The sequence below is a fragment of the Sturnira hondurensis genome, unplaced genomic scaffold (assembly GCF_014824575.4).
Source record: "Sturnira hondurensis isolate 20B ecotype Veracruz unplaced genomic scaffold, ASM1482457v3 Scaffold0001304, whole genome shotgun sequence".
Taxonomy (NCBI): domain Eukaryota; kingdom Metazoa; phylum Chordata; class Mammalia; order Chiroptera; family Phyllostomidae; genus Sturnira; species Sturnira hondurensis.
Genome location: NW_028073935.1, coordinates 4,232,813 through 4,254,426, shown reverse-complemented (window position 1 = coordinate 4,254,426; position 21,614 = coordinate 4,232,813). Strand labels below are relative to the sequence as shown.

The window sequence follows — 21,614 nt, the reverse complement described above, 5'->3', positions numbered from 1 at the left end:
ATCAGTGTGTGGACCAAAGGCTGGAGAATCCACAGCTTCCTTGAGCCTCTCCAGTATCCACCCAGTCACCAGGACTCCCAGTTAGGTAATAATGTGAAAATTCAGATGGAAGCAATTCAGAAGTATCAGGATCTCAGGTACCAGCCAGACAAGGTCCCATCCCCAATTTCAGGAGTCCTTCCCTCTGAAACACTGGCCTATAGAAGCAGTTCACTTTGATCACTAATCTCTGCACCTGAGATTCTCTTACCCCAGGAGTCCATAAGATAGAACAGAAGCATTCACAAAAAGTATTTTATTATTAACAGTATTCACTTTAAAGGAATATAAGGATAGCATACAATTTTTAGACAATATATAAATGTTGTACATAATTAACAATAACTTAGTTCACTAATCCAAAATGAAACAAGCCCAATAAAACATAAAAACAGTAAATACTGCCAATTCTTCGTATGTGGGTGCTAATACAAAATAAGTTACTTCTGGTGGTAGTGCCCCCGGCAGCAATCGCCAGCCCTTATTGCACTTGGTCAACTACACATCAGCACAATTCTTTTTCTGGGCATGGCCCTCTCCAGCCACCAAACCCCACCACTAACACACACAGAATCTAAGCTCAGACAAGATTATGTACAACTGTACCTTGGAAAGGATCCAGACAGCCACGGCAAAGCAGAGCAGAATCCAGGTCTCCTGGACCCCAGGGTCATGGCCTCTCCTTCAATCCTGTCTCTGACTCACACCCCTTTGCCACCTGCCAGACCAATCCCCAGAAGCCAAGGCCCTGCCTCTGGTCCCCAGTTCCCCATTCTAGGGCTGTGGGATACAAAATTTTTTCCAAAAATAATTACAAAGCGACAGCCTTGATTTGTAGGTTTATTCCTTTCCATAACAAAGGCTTCTGTAGCAAAGTTTAATTGACTGAACCTGAAGAGTTTAATTTTAAAATTAAAATAACTCATCAATGAGTTAAGCTTATGCAGTTTTTTTACAAATATTTTTTTCTTTTATTTCATAGTGGGAGGGAGGGTTTGAGAGGCTAGCAGAAAAAGGATGTATGTACAGGGGTCCACCTGACAGAGTAGGCAGGCTGTGGCTCTAGTGTTAAAGGGACACAGGTCATACCAGTTTCAGCCTCAGAGCCAGGGGAGCATGCTGGGAGACATTTCCCCTCTCAAGAAAATGTTGTTTCCTTCCTGTGACCCAGCCCTGGCCTGGGAATACATGTAGGACCTCCTGTGATTGTCTCTACCCTCCAGGGCCCATCAGCAGGGCACGCACTGGCTCAGCCTCTGAACCCTTTTAGACTATGAACCCTTCTAGATTGGCTAGGCTCAGTCTGGGGCCCAACATTTTAGAGAGGGAAGCCTGTGGAGAAGGTGCAGGCTTAAGTCCCTCTCAGACCTGTCCTTCCTCAGAGCCCTGGCAAGTTTGACAGAAGGCCAAGCTGAGGAAGATGGGGAGAGCCAGGGGTGTCTCAGACCTACCAAGTTCCTCAGTCTTTGTTAGAAAAAAGCAAAAATAAATTATTTTGCCTACACTCTTCCTTCTAAAACTGGTTTCCTTTGTTTGTCCCCCACCCCCACCTTCTTTCTTCATAGAGTTTTCCTTTCTGCTCTCCAAACAATTGTCCGTGATGAGAACCCCAACTGGGTAGCAGCTTGGCCGAGATGACCTCTCAGTCCCACTGAGAATCTTCATGGTAACTGGTGACTGTGGAGCAGAGCACCCACAGGTGAGGCAGCAAGGGGCTCAGGCTCAGGCTGGGCTGATGAGAGGCATCAGTCTTTGCAGAAGGGTAGATAGGTAAGGTTTTGGTCTACCCATCTTGGGAGCATCCAGCCTTGAGTTGCAGGCCACTCTCCTCTGCATCTATCTGTCCATCATGGAGGACTGTCCCTAGCCCATGGCAGTAACCATGCTGGATGGGTGGGGGTGGCCAAAGGAGAGGCTGGAGGAGGGATGGATGGGAGTTGGGGTGGGCAAGATGTGTCCAGAGTGGCTAAAGGGTGGGAGGTGGCCCACAGGTGCCATATGTCCAGCCAGGGCAGCAGCGCTAAAGGGGGAGGCCTTCTCCTGCATACACTTGGACAGCTCCTCAAAGCACTCAGCCCCCTTCTTGTTCTTCTTGGACTTGTTGGACATCTTCCGGTTTCGAGTCTGGATCCCTTCCTTCTTCATGGTTAGTGGCCTATTCACCTAGGGACAACCACAAAGCCTTTAGGGAATCTAGTTCCCTTCCCAAAGCAAGACCCCTAGCCTCTGCTTTAGCTTGGAGCAGAGGTAGGTCAGGGCTGGGGGACCCCACCACCAAATGCCCACTGTAGTGCTGCCACCAGCACAACAGCTTCAGGAAGGGTACTTATCACTGTGTGGGGATTGCCTGTACCCTGCAGGGCACTGCCCCCCATCAACACAACTAAAACACACTCCCCACATTTTTATTTTAAACAGGTACTGGTTGGGCCCAGCTGTGAGGCACATACCTCCAGCCAGCCTGCCTTCTCTTATGAGAGCCCTTTCTTAAGCCAAGCCAAGCTGGAGAGCAGCTGAGGCCTCTTGCCTGGCAGCACAAAGAGCAGAGGTCCTTGGGGAGGGGTGGGGCTAGTAGAATGGGCAGACTTACATTGTGCAGCTTGTAGTAGAGGCCACAGGCATTGCAGACAGGGTCCCCATTGGCATTTCTGCGCCATAAGGTGGTGGTTGTCGTCTGACAATTTGCACAACAGGTGCCTGCCCTCCTGGCAGCTGACTGGTAGGGGATCAGCAGCGTCAGCAGGCTTGGCTTCTAGTTCCCACCTCTACCAAACCCCCAGACCCTTGTCCCACCCCCACCCGGCCCCCAACAACTTAGCCAAGGAGCGCAAATCCTTATGGGAAATCCAGGCATCTCCAAGCAGTGGACATTTAGAATTCAAGATTGAGACAAATACAGAACTTTAGAATAAAGAACTCTAAGAAACCTGACGTCACAATCAACAGGGTTGCAAGAGCTGGAAGGAAAAATCAGCCACCTCCTGGATTTGCTAAACAATCTAATTCTATAAATTGGAAACTGGGGCCCTGAGAAGGGCTTTTTAGTTTAGAAGGCTGATTTGGCCCCACTTGAGCCCCTGGGTCTGGAGATGCTTCTGTCTCCTCCCACAGGACTCCCCTCAAAATCCATTTTTCTGGGAGTGTCAGTTTCATGCCTGAGGCCAGAGCAGGGGGATCATATAGCTGCCCAGGGTGGGAATATAAAATGTCCAGGGAGTCTTGCTCAAGCTGAGCTGCCCAACACTGTAGCTACTACCCACATGTGACTACTTTGATTAAATTTAACTACTATTTCATAAAAGTAGAAATCCTGTTTCTTCAATTCCACTGGCTATATTTCAAGGAGTCAACAGTCATAACATTGGCTGGATATTACCATAGTGGACCATGCAGACAGACCTAGAACATTTCCATCATTGTAGGTTTATTGAACAATGTTGGTCTATCTATTCAGCCCCTTGTACCCCAAACCTCAGAGTGCTAACTGCCCCCAGCTCCTCAAGGAATGCAGAACAGAGGTGGTCTGGAAATGAGTATCTGGTTCCTGGAGAAGGGAGTGACCTGCTTGTAAGGGAAGGTAAGAAGGTCTTTATTCCAGAAAGTAGATCTCTTCTCCCATGACAACCAATGCCAACCCCACAGTCACAGAATGAGTTCCCCGAGCACTTACCCGAGAACCACCAATCAGCAAGATGGGTTGTGGAAGATTGAGGCCAGCAGAGGCTGGAACGGCCCCAGGCTGGAGAGCCTGGCCACAGAGGGACTGTAGCCTATGGACTGTAGCCTCTGAGCCAGGGAATGGTGAGGGTGAGTAAGCAGCCTGAAGCTGGAATTCTGACTCAGGGGCCAACACCACCTGAGTCCTCACCCCGCCCTCACTGCAGAGAAAAAAAGGGGGCTCCCAAAGCGGCAAGTGATTTAAGCCTCATAAATCACTTTGCCCTGAAAAAATATATTTATTATTCTTAGCGTTTTACACATTATTTGCAAAGTGGAGGGTATTAGAAATTTCAAAACAGCCCAGCAAGAGGCAGGACTGAGCCGAGGAGAGACTAAAAACTAGCGGAGTCCGGAAACAGATACACGAAGTTTCCTTATCTTTAGGCAGCAGATGTCCGGATAGGAAACTCCGGCAGGAGATCCGAAAGGGCATTTTTTTTTAATCACTCAAATGAAAATACACAGTATAGGTGTCTCCATGGAAAAATAATAAAAGGTAGGGTTTTTTTTGGTGGTTGGTGTGTTTTATTTAAATAGGCACGAGGAGATTGTGAGAGAGCTGCCCTAAGCCACAAAGAAAATTACTTCATGGCCCTATTTTTTTTTTTAAGTTAAACAGAAGCCAGGGAATGGAAGCTGGGCCCTTGGACACTCAACTTTCAGTATCTTTGAGCAGAGTAGGGTGAGGGTCCCTGATGGGCTGCAGAGAAGGAAATCTGGCCTGAAAAAAATCTGACCTGAAAGAAGGACGATCCCAACATCCAAGACATTTTAATGTTAAAAGATTTTAAGTGGCAAATCATCTGCATTTGAAGAGTTCTGTTGTTATTTCTTAATCAACTGTCAGCTCTAGCCCAGGTAAAAATACCCCAGTTTTCTCCCACGGGCCTTCTTCCTGCACCCACTGCCTACCAGTCTCCGTTTGGGCTTGATAAGTGGCCGGTTCTGCCCGTTCATCTTGTGGTAGAGCCCGCAGGCATTGCACAGGTAATGGCCAGTGCCATCTCGCCGCCAGAGAGGAGTAGCTGTGGCCCCACAGTTGACACACTCCCGGCCTTCTGAAAGGGGACAGGGATAGACACCAAGACTATTTAACCAAGAAAGTCATGGAAGAGAGTCAGGTGGGCAAGCAGGCTCTTGATTGTTTCTGCCAGACTGCTTCAAGGGAGGTGACTTTTAGCCCCAGCCAGGGCCAGAAGAGAGACCAATGGGATTTCCCCCAACATGAGAGGGGTTTACAGAGTAGTTTGAGGACAAATCTCCCTCTTCAAAATTCTCTTGAAAGAAAGGGAAACAGGGACAAAGGGAGGAGCTCGGCCAGGGCTCCAGGGTTTCTCCAAAAGAGTGACCAGGGGAGGGTATTTACAACAAACTTTGCCAATGGGAGAACTGTGACAGGAATCGCCCAGTTTGACCTGCTTGAGCTGGGGACTACTTCGGCCCCCTTGCTAGTTCTCTTTTGTCTTTTTCCTATCCCCCCCCCAACCATATCTGCCATCTAGCGGGTCTCTGCCCTCAGCCTTTGCCCTGTCTCTCTGCTCTCAGTCAAGGGTAACGTCCTTCTTTCTCCCCAAATCCCCTCTTCGGCTGAGCACCTACATTTCAGTCCAGGACTCAGATCAAAGTTGTCCTTTAAAGTAAAACAAATAATGAGTCCTTTCATTTTTTAGGTTAAGTGACCATTCTTTTTTTTTTTTTTTTTGCCCTGTTGGCTTTTTGTTTGGTTGTTTTTTTTGTTTGTTTGTTTTTTGTTGTTTAAAAGACCATCTGGAATTCACATAGAATGTAAAATAAACTTGGGCAAAAAAACTAATTAAAGGCAAGCTAGCTGGTCTGAGCAGAACAGGGACTCTGAGGTGAGACTAATGTGGCTAAAAGTAGCAGCTTCAAGCAATCAGGGAGGGTAGCTGCTAAAATCATGTTATCCAGGAAATTTTCCCACATTTAGTTCAAACTAACTTGTCAATATACAGTATTTTGCTGTGTATAATGCACTCCTATGTATAATGCTCCACTCACGTTTTTGGTCTAAACTTTCAGAAAAAAATCTTTCATTTTAAGCTTTTAATTCAATTATTTATTTATATTTGGATACTTGGGGTTTTTTTGTATTACAAAGGAATTTTAGCATTTTTGAACATACTACAGTGCAAGAAATGTTATGCAAAAAATAATTACAAAACACAAGGACAGAGACAGGATATTTCAGGCACTACCCATGTATTATGCACATCCTTATTTTTTCCTCAAAAATTTGAGCAAAGAAGTAAGCATTATACATGGCAAAATACGGTATATGAGCAAGAAAAGGTGTGTCCTGGACTGAGGAATAAGTTTATAAAATCATCCTTTCCCCAGCTTAAAAGAACTGGGAAGGAGGCATTGACAGCAGGACCCCCACACTAGCCAGTGTCTGCTCTATGATGGCCAGATTCTTGGACAAATCCATCCTGGCCCAAGCCGGCTCCTCTTGCAAAGGAGCAGTGAGGCACCTACAGTTTCATCCCCTCACTCCAGCCTTCTGGGAGGAAAAGTGAAGGACACAGATAGGGAGCATGAATGGGTCCTAGAATTCTGCTTTGGGGAAACTACCCAAGGAGATTGGGAATCATTGAAATCCCAAGGTTGGACTGATTGAGTTGGAGAACCAGACTCCTTAAGGGTCTGGAACCTTTGGAGGATACCCACAGTAAGCACACATGCTTATAACACATGTATACACACTGAAACATGGCCTCTGCTTTTCCCTGCATACTGCATTCTCTCACATGGAAGTTTCACTTAAGATTCAGGGAGGGAAACAGGGAATATCCCTCTTGTGGTCTGGTCTAGCAGTGACCGGTGGTGTAGAACAAGGTAAGGAGTAGGGAAATTTGGAGGTTATCAGGAACACTTAAGATGTCTGGGGTCTCAGACACCTCTTGGGGTATCTTAGAGAGGGACATTACTCATTCCCAGATCTGGGAGACTGACACTGGCCTCTCTCCCATATCACAGCTTACATCTCCCCAACCCAACCACCACCTCACAAAACACAAAACACCCCTATTTTCACTAGGTCCCCAGTGCCTGCTTTTACCTGAGCAAGAGCGAGCCTTGCTGCGTTGCTTAGGGGTAAAGCTGGAGGCAGGGCCACCTAGGAAGCCTCCAGGATGGAAAAGTCCACTGCTGTAGTCATGGGTGGCAGCTGGCACATACGAGGGATAGGTGGGAATGGGGTGGTGTGTGGCAGACTGGGTGCCCACAGCAGCCAGGCCTGGGCGAAGAGGACTGCTGCTTTCTATCTTCATGCTCTCGGCCAGTGAAACTTGGTACTTGACACCATCCTTGTCCTCTCCTCGGGCTGCATTACCCACTGCAGAAGAGGAGGCTGGGGAGGCAGCCCCACTTGTGCTGGGGTCAGGAGACACTTCCTTGGGTGGTGTGGGTGGGAAGCCAAAAACGTGGGAGCCAGAATGGGCTGCAGTGGGAGTGAGGGAGGCCACAGAGCCCCCATTGCCTCCCCCACTCCCACTCCCCACCCCTGGGTACACAGAGAGGGTGCCTCCAGGGCCTCCAGCAGCTGAGGGGTGCAGTGGTGTCTTGGAGAAGGGACTCACGGTCCAAGGGTTGTGGTGGTGTGCTGCAGCAGCAGAGAGGGCTGCTTTACTCCCGTCCAGCCAGGGCAACCCAGGGCTATGCAACAAGTGTGGACGGCACATCTGGCCGCTGGTTAAGCGGGCTGAGGGAAAAAGGAGAGGGGTTAGGATACAGAAGGGCTGGGCCCAACCAGGACACCATACACCGGACCGCAACTCACAAAGCCACCAGCAGTAACACTCTCCTCAAAAAAATTTAACAAACAGCAAAAATCAGGAATGTCAGTCCGGAGCTCAAAGACAAGTGACAAAGACGAAACCCCACTGGACAAAGCCTAGAGACAACCCCTAGGAGGGAGCTGGAAATGAGCAAAAAACTGTGGGACTCAGATGCCCCCGAAGAGGCCACTGCCCCCACCTTTCCCACCCCATTTCTTCGCTGTTCTAATTCCTGTGGATCCCATATCCGGGAAGCAGAAAGACGGGCCCTCCTTCCCTTCCACGCCTGCCGCGAGGCGACAGAGCTCCCAGTCACCCACTGGCCCTGGGCTCACCGTGTGCTGGGCTGTAGGAGACGCGCGTCCGCGAGTGTGCCGGATTGGCGTAGTAGGGGTTGCCCTGTGAATCCAGGTGGTTGAAAAAGACGTCCACTTCGTCGGGAGGCAGTAGCTGCGCAGGCTCCATGTAGTTGTGTGCCAGTCCCGGGTGATGCGAGTCGGGGTGCTGCGCATTCAGCACTGAGGGGTGAGCCATCCAGCGCGGCTGCTCCGGCGTCACCTCCATAGCCAGTTGCGGAGGCTAGGGTTCGGGGAGGAGGCAGCAGCGACCCTGAGAGACAGAAGGGGGCGTGAGGGACGCAGTCACAGCCTGACACCCCCAAAGTTCGGTCACGCGGCGGCCCGTACGCTGCTTACCCCGTGGAGCTCGGCCTCGGACCAGTCCCGGGTGGAAGGAAAACTTAAAGCTCAAAACGAAAGGAAGGTGGGGGAGAGGATTCAGCTGTGCACACTCACGTGGTGACCTCTGGTCCCAGAGTCACACACCTGTGCACACAGGGGCACACACAAGAACGAGATCCTAAACTAATTACCCCCAAAATGCACGGACAGTCGCACTTTAGTCAGAAACTCACACTGAACTTCCACCTTCCCGGTACACAAATACAGAAACAGACTAAAAGTTGGAGAAAGGTTCCTGGGGGTCCACTAGAGCAATACGCACACACCTATACTTTGCCCCAGATACACATACTGACTTTGTCTCCTCCCCCGCACCCAACAGGCACACTCTGCCCCCAGGCTGAGAGCCAGTCGCCCGAGCACACTCCAAGGCAGCACAATCTGCACCTCTCATTTAGGCACACCAAAACAGTCACCCCCAGCAGCGCCTCGGCCTTGTGTCCCTGCAGAGACATCTCAGAGTTTGGCACGCCCAACACTCCCAGCCAGCCCTCGAACCCCAAACTTACACACACAGAGCCACGGAGAGACACGGTCTCAGATGGGGGGCAACACCGCAGGAGCCCCGGGAGTGAAGGGCCTAGGGGCAGAGGGCCAGGCGGCTGGCGTGGCTCACTGGGTAGGATTGGGGGACAGAGAACGCCTCGGCCTCAGGCGCGCCGGGCTCAGGGCCCTCTGCATCCTCCGACCGCCTTGGCGCCAGCTCGAGACTCTAGCACAGACATGAAGCTGGGGCCGCGCACGCCTAAGAAGCCCGCGCCAGCCAATCATCTCCGCACGCTGCCCAGCCTCCGCCCACCATTGGCTGTGCCTTCAACTCCCCGCCTGGCGAACTAGCTGACTGACCCGCCGGCGGGCCCCCTCCTTCCTTAGGTACCCTCCCAGGGCCCTCACTGAGGCCCCTGCAGCCACCCCCTCCAGCTTCACCTCGAAGGCTGACCCCTGCGCCCGTCGTACGGACATTCCTGGATCCCCCTAATTTCTGGGACCTCCTCCAGTTAACTAACCTCCAACTGGGGCCCCCTCCATAGAAGCTCTTGCCATGCACTCTCTGGGTGTCCAGGTGACCCCTCCGCGGGACTCCAGCCCTTCCACTTTCTCGGATCCTACCTCCTTTACCATCGAACTTGGCTAGTTGAAGCCCAGACCGTTCCCTCTCCTAACTCGCTGCAGGGGTGGGGGGAGGAGGGAGGACAGCTCCGGGCATCAGGAGAGGTGAGGGGCTGAATTGTGGGGTCCCAGTTGGCGCCCGGGCCTCAGATACGAAGCCACTTAGAACTGTGCTTGACCCCAGTGGAGGTGGTCCAGCCTAAAGCTCCAGAGAAGGGGAAGGGGTGTCCCCTTCCCGGGCGTGGCCTTCGAAGACCAACAACAGGCCGAACTGCCAGAGGCGAGGCCTTCGTGACCCAGACTGGCGCCGGCGCCGGCTGAGGCTTGAAGGAGACGCCTCCGGGCAGGAGAAGGCGTTTTTTCCTCCTGGAGTTCCCTAAGGTGGCCCCTGGGGAGAGGGAGAACTCTGTCCCCTAAGTCACCTAGGACTGCTCTCCATGCACCCCCAGGCCGGAGATCCAGCTCCGTGGGTCGATTGTGCCCGGTGCACAAATCTCCTCGCTCTCTCGCCATTGTACAGACAGAAAAGAACAAGGCTCGGAGGGAGCCTATGGCTGGGGTGGGGGTAGGGGTCGAGAACAAAGAAATTTGGGGGGGCTTAGGTGCAGGGTTAATGGGGGTAATCAACGTCCTAAGGCCCCTCTCCCCTCGCCGGGTCCACTGTTGTCGGAGTAGATGCCCAGAGGGATCCCAGTCAAGTCTGGGACTGAGGGGAGGGCGGGTCCGGGCCACCCCCGGGAGGGTGGGGGGAGGGGCGGCGGGATTGACAGTCGGTAATTGGGTAACTGGAAGCTGCTTCTTCGGCCGGACAGCCCCGCCACCGCGACGCCGGGCCCCTGACGTCACCCGATTCGCCAGGAAATGAACTTTTTAATAATCCTAGAGGGAGGAAAGCCCTGGGTCCCCTCGGCTCCGGGGGCACCTGGCCCGGCCCAGATTCACGCGCATGCCGCCGTCTTCCTCTCTCAGTCTGGCTCTGGGCAGCGTCAAGGGGTCGCGGGCCGGAACCCGGGGCTCCTCCTGCCTCTGCGTCTCGCGGTGACGCAGGTAAAGGCGCTGGGCAGGGGCGCGGAACCCCATCCGTCTGGGAACAGGCGCGTCCCGGCCCTAAGGCACCCGTCTGCCCAGACTAGCCGCTGTGCCTTCCGCTCCATTGTGGCGCGCGCGGGGCCCCGGCTTCACGGAACTAGAAGAGAAAAGGAGAGGAGGCCAGCGCCCGCTGGGTAAGGTGCTCACGGGTCGGGAGCAGGAGAGCGAGGCAGCGGGCACTGGGCCTCGCAGCCTCGTCGGGCAGGTGAGTGGTCTCCGCGCGTCCTGGTTCGCGTCCCCACAACGCGTGAGGTATGACCCCGATCCGCTGTCTCTCGGTACACGCCTGTCTCCCCTCCTAGTCTTTAGCTTACGATTCTTCATCAACGCGTTGATAAAGAATGAAGAATCTTCATCAATGCCTCGAACCTGTTTTGTGTTCCTGGGGCCTCACGGAGTTTTTCAAAGACAACAAGACCCCAGGGACAATCGCCCTTGTCAGGCAAGACTGCCCCACTCCAGCTCGAATCCCGAGACCCAGCGTGAGAGGCCGCCGGCCCGCCGGCCGGTCGCGGGGCTATTAACACCGGAGCGTAACAGAAGCTTCCCTCCGGGCGACGATCGGCGCCTCGGTTGGTAGGGAGGTGGCCACTCGGAGCGCTCGGAAAAGTAGGTAATTCGATTTTCGAAGGCGAGGTTCAAATTATTCCTCGGCTGGGTGGGTGTGCCGTTTTATCACCGGGAGCTCGGCTTCAAGATCCTCCGGAGCAACGTGAAGCCCCTCCGGGGCAGCGTTCTGGTCACCGCAAGAATGGAGGTAGCGGGCCGGACCGGCTCCCCTGCCGGGCCCTCCGGAGCGGCTGCGGGCCAGCCTAGTGCAGAAGGGAGCGCAGGCGGGGATTTAATCACCCTGCTAGGCGGCTCAGAAAATCGCCGCGCAGAGGAGGTGAGCAGGGAAGTTAAGCAATGCTTGAGCAGTGGTCCCAGGAGAGCCGCACCAGCCTCTCTTCCCGCATTCCGGGCCTGGGGGTGGGGGTGGGAAGGAAAGGGAGCCTCGCCAGGTTTCCTGAGGCCCTGGGATTGCTGTCCTGGAAAGGCAGGCAGGCGGCTGGCTTGGCCGAGGCCTCCACGGTAATTGGAGCATCTATCTGCGTTGGACCCGGGACTGCTGTGTTCTCCCGCAGGAACGAACCCGTCTGGGAGAGAAAAGAGGGGCGCCAGGTAGCAGGGCACCCAGTTGACCAATAAAAGGGGGCTGTTCGTGCGTGTATGTCGATGCCGGGCAGACAGACCTACACCAGCCAGGAGCCTCGCTCACTAGGCAGTGGAGACCATCCTATCACTTCTGCCCAAACAAACGTCTTGGGAGGGAGAGGGAAGCCTCCACAATCCGCAAAGGTCGTGGGGCCAACCTCTGCCTAAGGAAAGCAGACATATTTCCGTTCACAGCCTCGGATTTCGGGGTCTCCCTCTTTCTTTTTTCTTTTTGTTTGTCCTCAAGATTTGTTGCAAAGGCAGCCGCTGCACTTCCATCGCACTCAGATGTTGCATGGTAGCAAGATTTCAGGAAGGACTGGGAAAGCGCAAGGACAGAACTGAATTTTCTGACGGCTTTCCATGTGGCCCAAGTTGCACTGGCAGAGTGTGTATGGGTGCAGCCTGAGATACTCCCATCAGGGAGTTGGGGACTCCCTGATCCCAAGCCTCACTGGCCTGAGGTTGGCTCTCGGCTACCTAGGTTTTACCAGCCCCACATAGCTCTATCCTCTGAGTCCTTTGTTTAAATTTGGCTTATCAGATGCTGTCCCTCTGGGACATGAGTTGCCCTCTTTGTAACCTAATTCTTTTGGCCTTTTCCCATGAGCACCTAATTCCCTGGAAGGACTGGGGGTGGGGGACCAAAGTGAGAACGGGTGGGGGACCAAAGAAATCCATTTGTTGAGGGACTGCTTTCCATAGGAATATTTAATTTGCAGCACAGAGGCCTTCCAGCCCCACACTGGCAATGCGCCTTGAAGGGCACCAAGAAGGAAGTCGGGCCTCTTTAGCCAGAGGGGTTCAAGAGTCCCCTTTAGGGCAAAGTCTCAGATCTGCTCAGGTCACAGCTATCCTTCCAGATGCGATTCCCCAACAGAGCTCCAACAGCTCTTCCTGTTCTTTGGGCTTTACCTCCAGCCCCTCCAAATATGATGGATGGTTCCCTCTCTTCTGGCCTCCACTCTGGCCCTCCCATCCCACCCATCTTCTGGGCCCCTTTGAATCGTAAGTACAGGGACCCAACGTCCTAGACGCCTCAGCACCTGGGGTAGAGGCACCTCGGACATCCTGCATCTCCTTAACAGGTTCTAACCCTATAATCAAACAGGGCAGCTTCCCACAGAGTCCTGATGAGATGGCCTCCTCCAGGAACAGACACGGTTTACTCAGAGAGCCCCGTGGCCCAGCTGCACAACTAGTAAATCAGTTTCGTTAGACTCAATTTGTTTGCAGTTTGTCAGCCCGCGTGGGAAACCTCTCCAAGACGCCTGTGCAGCCGCAATGGCCTTAACCTGTTTCTCTGAATCCTGCTTACTCACTCATAAACGAATCCCAGCGCGAGGTGCCTGCGTAGACCCAGAGCTCACCGCCAGATGTTCCCGACCCTGGCAAGGAGACGTGGCTTTTTCCAAAACAACGAATTTCCTTCCGTGTTTTCCGGGAAAGGAGCGGCCACCACACCCGGGGGCCCTGAACGCCGGAACTTTCTTCTCGCAGTTGGGCCAACCTGGAGTTCAAGCTTGGCCTCCGAGAAAGGATTCTAAGTACCGGTCGTCCAGTCAAACCCAGACCGCGGTCTACGCCTCCCGACGGCAGATCCCCGAGACCGCGGTGGCCCCATTCTTACTGAAACCCTACTAAAAGGTTTCTGACACCGGCCTGGAGCAGGGGCGGGAGACTTTAAGACCAGGCACTCTCCCCAACCCGAACCCCGATCACACAGGATGAAGGGCCGCAGAAGGCGGCTCTCGGGGGCACACGTAGGAGCAAGCTGGGTTAAGCCGCGCAAAGCCGGCTCACGGGACCTGAGGGCAGGTGCAGACGCGGCCCCGCAGCCCGGCTCGGGCACGTTCGCCACCGCGCCGCGGAGGTGGGGGGAGGCCTAGACAAAGGCTCCAGCTCCGGAGCCAGGAGAGCACTTTGCGAGGCTCTAGGAATAACGGGCTCGAGGCCTTTGGCTCCGTCTGAGAAATGAAAAGGCGGGAGGGCCGAGGTGTGCCTGCTATTCCCTCAGGTTTAGACCCCTGTGACCTCCATAGGGGGTCTAAACCTATGGTAAGGTGGCTGGTAGGGTGAACTTGAAGGACCACCATGTCAGGAGTCACAGGCGGACCGTGCCATTAGGGTGCCGGATGGATCGAACCTGGGGGCTGGAAGGACCTTGGTCAAGCTAGGAGGGGGGCACTCACCGAGTGAGGTGCGGCCGGGGGCGGCCCTGAGAGGAAAGAGTCGAAGCGGAGCGGGGCGCACAGCCAGATCGTGCTTTTAGGGGCCCACCGGATCAGCACGGCTGGCTGCGTTCACCAGCGGGGCCGGGGCTGCGAGCTGAGCTGCCGCGTAGTAAGCGGCGGGCCGCTTTTGTTCGGTTGGTGGTCGACTCAGGCCGGCCGGGATAAAGGCGTCGGCAGCTTGGAGATAGAGGCTTGAGCCGCAAGCCCTGGTGGCGCTGGCCTCCCTACTTCTCGCTCCAGCTGTCTCTCCTTCCCAGAGCTTCGGCGACCGCTGCTTTTTATTTCGACAGCACTTTGAGGGGGCGGGAGCGCTGCAGGGGAGTAGGAGGGTGCCCAGGATTCTGTTTCCCTTCTCCCTAGTCCAGATACCCACGGTGGACCAAAGGCCAGCAGGTGCTCAAGAGGCACACACCCTGATCAGCCATACTCTGTCCTTGCACGGAAACACATACTTGCATTCCTGCTCTCAGGGATGCACGCTCAGAAAGGTTGGACGTCTCCTGAGACTCTCCCCGGGCACCCTTTCTAGCCATGGGCACACACGTACACAGATGGTCTGTTCTGCCTTCCCTAACCCACTTCCAATAGTGTTCGAACAGACACATTTGTGCACACGGGTTATCACACACAGATGTGGCTTCGCGGACAGCCTCAGTCAGGAGATCTAAGTCACACTGACATGCACACGTGCACACACTCAAATGTAGCTTAGCACTCTTGCACACCACCTCCTTCACTTCCAGGCTGATTTGGCTAAGTATAGTCACATGCCCTCTCCCTTCCCACCTATACCTCACCTCTCAATCACACAACTTCAGAGCAGAAAAGAGGCTTTTAGGAATGGAGTTCGAGGCATCTCCTTCAACAGGCAGGGTAGAGGTAGGGAGTAGAGGGCTTGTCCTTGGAAGGTTGGATGTAAGAATTAGGGAATGTGGGTCATCACCTTAAGAAAGCTCTGAGTTTGTGAGCTAGTCCTTGAACTTCCAAAGCCCCCTACGATGAAATTGAACTTTGAATCCCTCCATGCTCCCATGCCAGCTGCCCAGGAGAGTGAAAGTGGCCTCGGAATCTCGGGCCCAAAGAGAAAGTGTTTTGCCTTGGAAAGACTGAGAAGTCTGTGGTCCTAGGAAACTAGTATACTCAGGTGTGCGGAGAGAAGGGTGTCTCCTGTCCCCCAGCTCTGTGGTCACCTACTCTCTGAGGGTCTTTCTTTGAAGCTGGTGGTGACTGTGTTGCATGTGTATGTGCTTTAAGAATGCAGGAGAATGTCTGTCCTGAGTGCCCATGTGCCTGAGCATTTGTGATGTGAGCACATGAGGAGGCTGAAGAACTGAGTATATTAGTATGTCCACTTCTTTCCATGGACCTTGAGAGCTTGTGTATTGAGAGTCTGTGTATTGTGAGTCCATGAGAGTTTGTATGGGGTCTCCGAGAGTTTATGTACTGTATGTGGCTCTTTCAGAGTGTGTCCCAATATGTGTACATGGAAGAGTGTATCTCTGAGAACTGGTGTAATATGGAACTGGATGTATGTTCCTATGACGGTGTATCTCTGAGATCACTGTGTACATGAAATCATGTGATAGGAAGTAACTGTTTCCAAATATTTGTCTGTAAATTGGTTTGTGTCCTTGTGTGGGTCCATATCAGTGTGTGTTTAGGTATCCTGTGTCTATGAATCAGGAGTGTGTATGTGTCTGTCTTTAATACATAGCTGTGGGTGTGTATCACTGTTTTTTTTAACTGATGGTGGAAGGATGGAGAGTATATCCAAGTTGTCTGCATATCTATGTATAGCTCCATGTATGAACTGATGTGTGTTGGGGTGAATATATCTTTAAACTATGTGTTTCTCTACATAGTGTTACCCTGTGTCTGTGTCTGTGGAGGAGTGTATCCTTGGGTGATTCACAGTATTTGTGTCTTCTCAGATCACCACCCTCTGTACCTTTCCTAACCAGCAGGGCAGGCAGCCCGTGGAGCTCCAGGGTTCCATTTGCCAGAGCACTTTCTATCTGTCTGTCTATCTGTGGGAGGGGCAGATGAATTGATAAGGCTTATCTCCTAACACCAGGGCCATGCTGAATAATTGCTCTAATGAGGTAGACTTGCCAAGACCACTTTCTCCCAAGACCCACAGCCACAGTAGGGAAGGGCACAGGGAAGCCAGTCCTGGTGTACAAGCGCAAGCCTCCCCTGCACCCTTAATCTAGCAGGGCCTGAGTATCCACAGAGACTTTTCTGGTTGTGTCTTGTTTCCTCAGAGAGTGATGGGGATTCCAGGTCTTACATCACCCCACACCACCTGCCAGCTCCCTGTTTCCCTGGGCTGGCCAGAGCCCAATGGAGCTTCCCAGCCTCTGATTTTTGATGAGGAACATGGCTTTGAGAGGGCAGGAATTCTGAGGCCTGGGGATGGGGGACCCTCAGGGGTATGGGGAATTGAGAGACACAGAGGCCTGATGAAGAGGGACAAGACCAGAAGACCCAAGGGCATTTTAAAAACTGATAGTGATAGACAGAGACAGTGGTGGGAGGTAGAGAGATGGGGTAGAGACGCTCAGGGACAGGTAGAAACAAACAACTAAAAAGTGGCAAAACAGATCAGAGAGGTAGAAACAAAAGCAGTGAAAGTGTTAACCAGAAAAAGATGTGGACAGAGAGGAGAGAGATACAAACAGGAGACAGGGAATCAAGACAATAGGGCAATAGGAAGGACCCAGAAAGAAGAAGGAAGGAAAGACATGGGAGATAGTCTGGGCAAGAGAGACAAACTGAAATAGAGAAAGCCAGGGGTTCAGCAGTGCCGATCACCAACAAAAGCACAGGAGACCAAGTGCCAGGTGTGGGGCATAAGTGCGAAGCCGGCAAGCCGGGTGGGGTTGGGGAGGTGAGGGGCGGGGCGGGGGGGTGGGTTGGTGCGCTGCGCTGCTGTCCCCGGTAATTTTTCATCTCCACTGGCTAATCTTTGTTCCCGGCGAAGATAATGAATAGCCAATCGTTATCTGCTCGGCTGCCGGAGGCTGCCGGAGAATGGGGTTGTACAGGGCTGGGAATTGTTTCCAAAGTGCTGCAGAATAAATGGTGTTCCTTATCTCTGCTTTCCAGATTATCGGAGCCCTTTCAGAGCCGGCACAACAAATGCACCCGCCATCGAATGCATCATTTACCACCACAGATCCTCATGCTGATGGGCAGGCAGATAGCAGTCCGCAGGGGGCACGCCAGGCGCCTGGTGCCGGCACTTCTTGGCTGTCTGCGGCAGTTGGGGGCGGGGCGGGAAGAGGGGGAAGACCCGAGTCTCCCAGTGTGTCTAGTCTGTTTGGTTGGACATGTGAGTGTGCCAGTGGATGGGCACTGAACAAGTGAAGGTGTTGATGTGCACGCAGGTGTGTCAAATGTGCTACAAGAAAGTTCACATGTGCAAGCCCTTGAGTACATGCGTGGTGGGCATGTGTGCTGTGCCTGAGGATGAGTCTGAGGGTGCACAGAGGAAGGGGTGTTGCATGTGAGTGTGTGGCATGCATGTCACTGGGAGGAATACGTGTATTAAGGAGTGGAGGTGCAAGAGGTACCCACTTCTTTGGGTATCCTCAAAGAAGTTGTTTAGGAGTGCACACAGGAGGTGCTGTCACCTGCCAATCAGGCGAGTGTGGATGTGTGTATTTAGACATGGTCGTGTTACTCTTCTGAATGTTGTGTGCCTGCAGATGTCCCCCTACTCAGTGTTTTAGGGGTATGCATGCTTGTAAGCATGTACATCCATGCAATACTTGTGACTGTGCAAGTGTCAGTGTTCAGCCCAGTGTGTGCCTTGGGGTGTGCACAGATCTGCGTGAGGGTGGCGGTGTCTTTGAGAATCTAGAGAGAGGCAAGTGGTAAGGGCGGCGTTGGGCCCTGAGCCTGTGCTTGCATGTGTAGGCTCAGGGCTGGGCACAGGAGCTGGGGTACCTCTGGAGCTTGGGAAAGAAGTCGAGGGGAGAGAATGGTGTGTTTGGATTTGATAGACTCCACAATGGAAGGAGTAGTATGTGCCATTTAACATGACTGTAACAGAAAATGGGTGTATGTAAGGGAGGGGGGTCTTCAGAGGAGTTTAGAAACACCCAGGGATCCTAACTAGCCTCAGGGAGCGCCTCCTGCCAGTGGTCCTAGAGCCTCCACACTCGGGATCTGGGATAAGAGGGAACCGAGCTCTGCAGCCCGAAGTACTCTGCTCGGTGAGTAACATCAGCCTTCAACAAAGGCAGTATTTTTCCAGGTTCCTGCCCCATCCGCGGTCCTCTTGGCGACGCAGACACCTCCACAGCCATTTTTCCTAGCTCCCGGGAGTCTATTATATCGCAGGATTAGCTATTCTTGAGTCAGGTCAAACCCAAAGTCACACAACCCGTTGAGTGGGCCCCGCCCCTCGATCTGCTGCCTCACCTTGCGAGGGTCTGGCGAAGGCTCTGCGACCTCCAGCAGCCGCCCTTTTTCAGGTGCAGAGCGCCACCTGGCGGCCACAGGCACAGGGAGGGGTGACGCCGAGGCCCAGTGGCCCGGCAGAAGATGTGGGGCAGGAGTCTCTTCCTCCAGAAGCAGGAGCTTTGTTTTGTTACTGCTGTGTCGCCAGGGTCGGATTGGCAGGCAGTAGATGCTCCCTAAGTATTTGTTGGAAGGAAGGAAGGGAGGCAGGGAGGGCAGAAAATTATGGATGAGACAAAGTGAATGATCACACAGCTTAGTTGGCTAGAAATAATTTCTTGGAAGTATCCACTGAATTTAGAATAAAAGCCAAACTTCTTTGGAACATATATAATCACTGCTCAGACTTGGTGCCCCCATTTGTGCTCCAGCTACAGTGACATTTTTGTACTCTGAATAGGGACTTTGTAGCTGCTGTCCTCTCTACCTGAGTGTTTTCAACCTCTGCTCAGGTATCACCCTTCAGAGGGCAAAGTCACTCTTTGCCCTACCGTTTTCAGTTTATACTATATATTTCTTTTTTAAGTATATTGTATTGATTATGCTATTATAGTTGTTCCATTTTTTCTCCCCTTTATCCCTCTCTGTCCTGCACCCCTCCTCCCTACAGTATTCCCCCCACCCAAGTTCATGTCCATGAGTCATACATAGAAGTTCTTGGGCTTCTCCATTTCCTATACTATTATTTTGAAAAAATTATATTATTGTTGTCCAATTACAATTGTTTGCACTTACCCTCCACCACTACCCCCCACCCCTGCCAAACTCACCTCCTTCCCTTGCTTCTACCCCCCTCCTTGGTTTTGTCCATGTGTCCTTTATAGTTGTTCCTAAAAACCCTGCCACCTGTTATCCCCTCTCACCTCCCCTCTGGTTAGTGTCAGATTGTTCTTAATTTCAATGTCTCTAGTTATATTTCGCTTGCTTTATTCTTTTGTTGATTAGGTTCCAGTTAAAAGTGAGATTATACGTATACTATATATTTCTTTTATAGTACTTAGCACCTTTTTTTAAAAAAATTTTATTTATCTTTAGAAGGGAAGGGAAGGAGAGAAAGAGAGAAATATCAATGTATAGTTGCCTTTCATGAGTCCCCTGCTGGGAACTGGCCTGCAACCCAGGCCTGTGCCCTGACTGGGAATCAAACCGCGATTGTGTGGTTCACAGGCCTGAGCTCAATCCACTGAGCTACACCAGCCAGGGCAATAGTACTTAGCACCTTTTAAAATCATCTGCCTCACTCTGGCCAGGTGGCTTAGTTGGTAGAAGAGTGTACTTTACACCAAAAGGTTGAAGGTTCAATCCTGGGTCAGGGCACACAGGCAACTGATAGATGTCTCTCTCCCTCTCTGTCAAATGAATAAATATATCCTCTGGCAAGAATTTTTAAAAAGATTTTAAAATTTTATTTTTATAGAGAGGGCGAGGAAGGGAGAAAGAGAGGAAGACATATATCAATGTGTGGTTGCCTCTAGTGCACCCCCTGCCCAGGACCTGGCCTGCAATCCAGGCATGTGCCCTGACTGGGAATTGAACCTGTGACCCCTTGATTTGCAAGCCGACACTCAATCCACTGAGCCACACCAGCCAGGGCCTCTGGTGAGAATTAAAAAAAATAAAACAAAATCATCTTGTTTTTCTCTGTCTTTGCTTGTTGTGGATTTCCCTGGATAGAATGCTAGGCTCCCTGATCCTAGGCAGAGGGCTGTGTTTTCGGGAGGAGAGGTGACCTAGGCTGGAATGTGACTGACAGTTTATTGGCATCAGTCACAACTTTGGGAATGAGTGAATAAGGAAGAGAGGAGGCCAGAAGCACAAGTGGGCCAGGCCATGCACATTATTATCACTTCTCTTTATTGTTATTTCATTCCCTTTGAGGTGCTTGGCTCCACTGGTCTGTCCCAGCCCTCAAGTCCAGAGGAGCCTAGGACTAAGGGAGAGAGAGCCACAACATGCACTTTCTTTGCTTGTTAGGGCAGAGGACAGTTCTCACCCCCCATTCTTAGGTAGTATAGCCTCTCTGGGAAAACCTGGGCTGCTGGATGAGACATCATTCATAATACAAGATAATTATGCCAGGGTTCTCATGAAATGGCAATGATTCATTACTGTGCATGGAACAAGGGCTGTAAGGTATCTGGAACTGGGAAAAGGCCAGAAAGTCCACAGCCTGACTGGACTTTCTGCCCATCTCTGTGCTAGAAAGGGCTAATTAGGCACCAAGCCAAGCCTCACACTACCCCAGCAAGCTTGGAACAAACCCCATGAAAGAAACTTTTCCGGGAGGTCAAGAATAACCTCTCTATTCCCCTCTGAAAGAGGAGCTGTGGGGTAGCTGAGGCTCTCTGACAACTTCTAACATACATATATATTCACCTGGCTGGGTGTCCTTAGGCAAGTTACTTTCCTGCTCTAAGCCTCTGCAAACCTGCCTCCAGGGTTGTTGTAAGAGTTACTAATAAACATGTATTTGGAAAGAGTTTTGTAAGCCAGGCTTCATAAATTGACAGTCCAAGTCTCAAGAGCCCATACAATGACCATTGCCAAGATTTTGGGAGATTTCACATAAATAGCCTCATTTCCAGCTTCTCTTGAAAAGTTAAAAGATTGGTTACACTGGGCCCATATTCCTGCATGGTTATGCAATGCTGCGGTTCTGTTTTGCCAGCCCTTATAGGTGGACATGTGCTCCCTTGCACCAGGGTCCCCATCTATGCACTATAGGTCCCTGGGTCAGGGATGTGTCCCTCACAGAAATACTGGGTGCTATGGTTATATGGCTTTTGGCCTTCCTTCTTCATATCCTTTGGTGGGATTTCCACTGCCTTTCTCCCTCCAGGTACTGTAAACCACTTAGTAATTAATTAGTTAACTAATAAATTCAATCAAGACTTTTGAAAAATGTGCTAAGACATTGTTTCAGACCCTAGGTATATAATATTGAACAAAACAATAATGGTACCTGCCCTGAGGGAGCAATCAAACATGATTCACCAAACAAATTGATATATCATCACAAATTCCTCTGAGGGGAAAAGAACATATATTTACAAATATGGAATTCAAGCTGTTTTTGCAAAGACTTACTCTGAGCCAGCCTGTGTGAGAGGTGGGGCATATGGAATAAAACCAGATATGGTCACTCTGTGCAGGCAATTCACAAGGCGATAGACATATGGGCACATCAAGAGATTCTGTTCATTTCAGCCTATGAGAATTAGAGG

At 51.9% G+C, this 21,614-nt stretch overlaps 1 protein-coding gene across 4 annotated transcripts; it reads right to left on the bottom strand.

Annotated features, from left to right (window-relative positions):
• Nucleotides 1-847: 847 nt before the first annotated feature.
• On the bottom strand, nt 848-14,175 carry GATA2 (GATA binding protein 2). 4 transcript variants are annotated; one of them, XM_037070242.1, is made up of 7 exons: nt 8,806-9,035; nt 8,252-8,301; nt 7,892-8,165; nt 6,839-7,480; nt 4,672-4,817; nt 2,630-2,755; nt 848-2,202 (listed from the first exon to the last, which is right to left on the bottom strand). In XM_037070242.1, exons 3-7 carry the CDS (start codon nt 8,118-8,120, stop codon nt 1,903-1,905), a joined length of 1,443 nt encoding a protein of 480 aa, XP_036926137.1. In that variant the 5' UTR covers nt 8,121-8,165; nt 8,252-8,301; nt 8,806-9,035; the 3' UTR covers nt 848-1,902. The 4 variants fall into 4 exon arrangements, with proteins under 4 accessions (XP_036926137.1, XP_036926143.1, XP_036926153.1 ...); XM_037070248.1 differs by lacking the exons at nt 8,252-8,301; nt 8,806-9,035 and adding an exon at nt 13,882-14,175; XM_037070258.1 differs by lacking the exons at nt 8,252-8,301; nt 8,806-9,035 and adding an exon at nt 13,012-13,188.
• Nucleotides 14,176-21,614: the final 7,439 nt, after the last annotated feature.

Coding starts and splice junctions, on each gene's coding strand:
- GATA2 (XM_037070248.1), bottom strand. CDS start 8,120: ATGGAGGTGACGCCGGAGCAGCCGCGCTGGATGGCTCACCCCTCAGTG. Junction 7,481..7,891: donor CTCCTACAGCCCAGCACACG/GTGAGCCCAGGG, acceptor TTTTTCCCTCAG/CCCGCTTAACCAGCGGCCAG. Junction 2,756..4,671: donor TCAAGCCCAAACGGAGACTG/GTAGGCAGTGGG, acceptor ATCCCCTACCAG/TCAGCTGCCAGGAGGGCAGG.